Consider the following 5,653-nt stretch of genomic DNA (forward strand, 5'->3'; position numbering starts at 1 on the left):
CCCCCCCCCCCCCCCCCCCCCCAAACATAAGCTTGCGCTGAGAGCTGGTAATGAGAAGGAGGAGGGAGAGTCGGCGGACACAGTTGGTTGCTGCTCGCTACGTGTGGAGCACATCACCCTTCACGAGAAACTGGAAGGCAACGAGTGTGTGGTGGAATTTGACTTCCTGGGTAAAGACTCCATTCGCTACTACAACAAGGTCCCCGTCGTCAAGAAGGTAAAGGAGCAACGAGCCCCAAAAGCACCTCCACACTCGCATTCATCCCTGCTTTCATGTCTTTGAAAGTTTTATTCTGGAAATATTAAAGTTAATAAAAAAAGCAACTCCTTCTTCTGCTAACATCTGGGCCGTTCATTGCAGTACAAAACCAAAATAGTTAATTATGATAATCTAGGTTTTGCCCTTTGGGTTTTTGGCAGAAGTCCCTGCAGAGAAGGTCACTTGCATGCATATCGACATGCACTGAGCCTGCAGCAGAGAGGGAACTGAGGAATGTCCCCTGGGCACAGTTGTTAGATTGCATTCCTGTGGCTGTGCTGGTTTAATTTGTCTCTGCTCCAGTCTGCTGCTCTTGGATTATATGTTGGTGAATTGTTAACCCACAACTTCAGGTAACCTTGAGTTGGTCTGTGCACCTTAGCATCATAACATGGTTTGAATATTGCAGTCAAGCTTATACTCCCATAAGCAGTACTTTGTAGTGCTGTTGGAGTCATCAGTTCGTTCCCTTGTGTTAGACGGTCACTATGCAGCATCTCTTGTGCCACAGCTGCTGGCGACAGTTTGTCGAATCTAAGAATGCGGTTTATTCCTTTTCTTTCGTTGCCTCTCCTTGTTGTTCTGTAGTGTTAAATAGTTTTTAGGTGTTTTACATTGATGGTCAGAGGAAATAAGCTATTTTTTAAAGCAAAGTTTCTGCTGACGTAACTTATTTCTGGCATTTTAAGTTGGTTTTCACTTATGACAACGGAAGTCTCAGTCTGAGAGTGCATGTGACTAACTGATCCTTAGGAACAGCTTCACTGGAGTTAGACACAGACTCTTGAGTGTCACCGTGCACGTTTTACCTTCAAAGTAGTAACACAGGTGTAGTCTCACCCCAACCCCGATGACATCACAATGGCCACACAAGACATCAATACCACAGAATGCAACTCCTCAAGACGTATAAACCGAAGTCAGTGTTTTAAATGTGTCGAGTGCATCTTTGAGATCTGCAATACTGTTGCCCTTCAGAGGTGCTATTCAGTGTAAATATAGTTGGAACAGAAAGCTTTCAGTACAGTACAGGTTTAGGATGGTGCAGTCGAGGTTCATGGCTACTTTCTATTAGGGATCGGTCATTCAATTATAAAAACTAAGTATTTTTTGCGATTAAAATATTTAACTTTACAGTCTCGGGCGGTAAAACGTGTGTGGCAAGTTCAGTTCAGCTATTTCCCGTCGGCTTGTGTGTGGCACGGCGCACCCTGTAGTTGGGAGAATTGTTTAAAGGGGGCGGAGCATCGTAAAACACTTCATTCAAAGAATGAAGAAACAAAATTAAACTCACCAAAAACCCTCTTGGTCAGTCTTTCCACACTTTGGTCGAAATATATTTTTAATTAATCGAGATAGATTTAAAAATCAACATCTCTACATGCTGTCTGTCTGTCTCTCTCCCCACGGAGCAGCTGCGGGGGGGGGGCATCGAATAGTTCCCAGTGATTATAAAACAGTGTTTTAATGTTTAATCTCAGCACCAGATATTAATCTGATATTAGGATGTAAAGAATGATAGAATCACTGTAATTGAAAGCAGAAAGATAAGTCGCGTAGCACGAGCCATGTTGTGTGATTATTTACTCATTATTTTTCACCCACTAAACGGGCAAATCAATTAAAAGCTTTTATAATGACACAACCTTGCGAACAGTTAAAGCGACATGTTCAATTGACATTACTGTTTATAATATTTATAATAATTTTTGCTTATTCAAACTTGGCATGGCTTCATGCCGCCAAATGACTTCACAGTTTACCTCTAATGCCAATGGGAACGACTGCTAGTGATACAGTAAATAATGATGCGTACTGTAATGAGCAGGTTAGCAAAGGTTACAATACAAGAAAAAACAAATGTGTCTGGAAACTTTTTACCGTGTTTAGCTGTTGCAATCTGTCGAACGGCTGTCGTGTGTGTGTGTGTGTGTGTGTGTGTGTGTGTGTGTGTGTGTGTGTGAGTGTGTGAGTGAGTGAGTGAGTGAGTGAGAGAGAAAATATTCCCAACCCCTCCTCTGGCCTCAGCCCATGCTATCTTCTGTTCCAGAGATGGGGAAAAAGAAATGTTAGCACCTGACAGCCAGAGTGTTTTCTTTCTTGGCAGAATGTATAATTATTCAAATGAGTGCATTCCAAAGCAACACATTAGCTAAAAATAATTAGTCCCTTGCATATTTTAGCATCATCAATTCCCAAGGAAATCAGTGAGATTGCTGCTAAATGTCACTTTGAATGTAATGATGGCACAAGCATGGAAGGAAGGGGATTTCCATTTCTAACCATCATTCAATCTAATCATTTGCTTTATTAATGGGCCTTATATGTACTGTTTATTTAATTTGCTGTGCAGAGAACACGGGGCACTACGGGGGATGAAGTGGAGCGAGGCTATGCGTACTATGGAGTGCCAACGCTGTATGCTCCATGTGTAATTAAATGGAAAGAAAAAGTCACGTCATTGATTCTCAGCGGGAATGAGGAGTAGCCAAAAGGGTTGATACTAAGCCATTGCTAATGTGCCCTTTCCTAACCATGGATGCCTCCACAGTGACTGATTAGCAACTCTGTGTATCGCTCTCTATTGTTTAAAACCAAATCCCTACTTATTTCTCAATTTGTAAACCAGTTACAACATGGAATGACTTTATCAAATAGCCCCAGAGTGTGGGGGACACATGCAGATGCATAAACGCATTGTGTTGGGTACGTTCAGTCTGCTGCGTGTTTATTTATGTATGCATTTCCATTCTTAACACACATAACTAAACCAATTACACACGCTGACTGTGACGTCTCTCCTGCTCCGACACCTTCAGACAGACACTGATTTACATTTTCATCCCAAAAGCTCTTGTTCTTTAAATATTTTCAGATTGTTTGCCAAGGGGAACACAATCCAGTCAGTGAATCCAGTCAGTGAATATTTCAGTGTGTTTTGTAAAGCAACACATCTGCTGCTATTAATTGGTGCCTTGCATAAGTTTATTAGGGGAACGGTGCATCTGCGGAAACCACAGAGTCGCTGGAAATGTCAGATGTAATGGTGCCAATTTCTCTCCTCTGGCTCTGTTCTAAGATGGACAAATACACACACACACACACACACTAAGGTCCTTGTGTCTTTATTATACGTTTATTATCATGTATTTGTATAAGAGTGTAATTGTTTTAGATTTGACTTGTAAGCATTTCTAACTAATATAAACACAATGTTTAAGATGGATACTGTGCCTGTAATGTTGTCTATTGATTTCTGGTAACTGACTGGCCGGTTTGCTGGTCCCTATTCTTACGATACGCATACATGATCAAATCTGTCTGTACGTCTTTTCAGGTTTTTAAGAATCTGACACTGTTCCTGGAGAACAAAGGGCCTGGAGACGACCTCTTTGACCGCCTCAATGTAAGTGGCTCACTAACTACTAACAGTATTTTAAAACGATTCCATTCTTTCATTATTTGTGAAATCTGCCCAGAAATGATTACCTGTGTGTTTTTTTTTCTGGGGTTGTTTAATTAATAACTGACTAACTAATAAGTGAGACGCTCTCCTCAGGTGTGTAATATCTGATGTTTCTTTCTGTTTTCTGGCTACAGAAGGCTGCGGTAAAGGAAAAGCAGGGGCTAAATTGTAAGGTGTCAGGGATGAGATTGAATGAGCCAATGGTGTGGAGAGATGAAAGGGCTAAATTGAAGAGAAGGGGAAGAGTATTGGGAGCAGGGAGACTGAAAGCAGAAAAGCACTTTCAAAAGAGAGGAGGGGATGGACACTGGCAGATAAAAATGAAGCTGCACAAGTGGAAATTGAGAATGAACATGCTGGGCGGATGAATTTCAACACGTAAAAATGTGCCGTCCTCTCAGCGTCTTCCTCTCCCTGCAGGCAGCGAGGCCACACAGCATGCAGCAGTCGTACGCACGGTTAGTCCACCGCAGGGAGACGTGGGTCTCTTCAGGGGGCACTCTGTCCTTTTTAAAACAACATAATCTGTCTATTTGAGACTGTACCCAAGGCTAACAGATTATCCTGGTGGAGGACACGCATTCAGAATCGCTCAATATACAGGTTTCTTATAGACTGCAGCTCACAGCCTGGCAATCCTGGGTTAAGTGCTGTGATTGCTGAGGAATAACTTGTCTTGAGATACACTCCAGAGAGAGACGGGATTGTAGGTAGAAACGTATGCAACAGATGAACGGTCACTCTGGAGCAGAGGGGGTTAACGGAACAGAGTGAGAAAGAGATGCAGATGAGAAAGCACGAGGAAGGTTCGAGAGCCAGCCTCGTGTCTTATGTCTGAAGATTGACAGGTGGGAGAAGGAAGATGCAGGACGGGACAGGAACGAGAGGGTGAAGACGAGGAGATGGAGCAATTGAAGGAAGGAGTGCGGTGCCTCTGCTCTCTGCCCTCTAGTGTGTCAGGAAATGTCAGGGCGTGTTGGAGGTGGAATGGTAATGGCAGGCCTGATTGGCACCCGCAAAGGCCAGGCCACTGAGAGAGCGGAGGGAGAGAGGGTGGGTGGGTGTGGGGGAGTAGACGGAGCGATAGGAATGTGACAGCTGGACCAGGTGAGGGGAGGTTAGGAGGGAGACGGTGGAGGTGGAAGAGAGGGAGGAAAGATGGAGGGAGGGAGAAAGCAAATGATAGTCGACAACCAGGCAGCAGCTGTAAGGCCGAGATGAGGAGGACGACGATGTGGACATGGGAAGAATGATGGCGGGGTCTGTTGTCTCACTGTTACACCTTCACAGTGAAACAGACGTTGGAATGTCTTTTTTTTTTCTCAACAATGAGGCATATTTTGCTAGTTAAACAGAATATAGAATGAACAGGAACACGTAGAGACAGAGTCAGACTTTGGAAAATGTATTTTTCTGGCTCCGCACCGGCACCAGCTGTGGCCGGAGGCATTCTGTTTACCGGTGGTCCGTCCGGTCCATTCTCAGGAACGCCTTGAGCAAACATTTACACATTTGCCACAAACGTCCATTTGGACTCGAGGTTAGACTGATTTAGAATATGTTGCTCAAAAGTCCCAGTGACCTCACATAACGCTTTTTGGGTCATAACTTAAGAATTCATGTGCTAATTCTGACAATCATTCAAAAGCATTCAGTGTTGCAAACATTTCTGAGGTAGAGAGCAGGAGTCATCCTCAATGTTATATTAAAACATCTTTATCTGCTTTATTTGGCACCTTTACATTTGCCTCCACTCTTTTGCATCCCGTCTTCCCTTTAACAGGGAACTGATGCAGAGAACAGCCGGCGAAAAATGAGAAACACCCCATCATAGCTAGTTCAGCGCAGTAACCGTCAGTATTTGTCCCTGGCATTAGTCGACCGTCACCACACATTGTCTAGCAGTATGTTGATAAGAACATAGGGGA

At 43.6% G+C, this 5,653-nt stretch overlaps 1 protein-coding gene across 1 annotated transcript in view; it reads left to right on the forward strand.

Annotated features, from left to right (window-relative positions):
- Nucleotides 1-3,665, forward strand: part of LOC116378650 (DNA topoisomerase 1-like) — a gene marked incomplete at both ends in the record, with an annotated part of 4,427 nt that extends 762 nt beyond the window's left edge. Inside the window, 2 exons of the mRNA XM_031840551.1 lie at nucleotides 32-217; nucleotides 3,597-3,665. Of these exons, the coding sequence (XP_031696411.1) occupies nucleotides 32-217; nucleotides 3,597-3,665 (255 nt within the window). The remainder of the gene's footprint in view (nucleotides 1-31; nucleotides 218-3,596) is intronic.
- Nucleotides 3,666-5,653: the final 1,988 nt, after the last annotated feature.

The sequence above is a fragment of the Anarrhichthys ocellatus genome, unplaced genomic scaffold, assembly GCF_004355925.1.
Source record: "Anarrhichthys ocellatus isolate YVR2014 unplaced genomic scaffold, GSC_Weel_1.0 scaffold2945, whole genome shotgun sequence".
In the NCBI taxonomy this organism is placed as follows: domain Eukaryota; kingdom Metazoa; phylum Chordata; class Actinopteri; order Perciformes; family Anarhichadidae; genus Anarrhichthys; species Anarrhichthys ocellatus.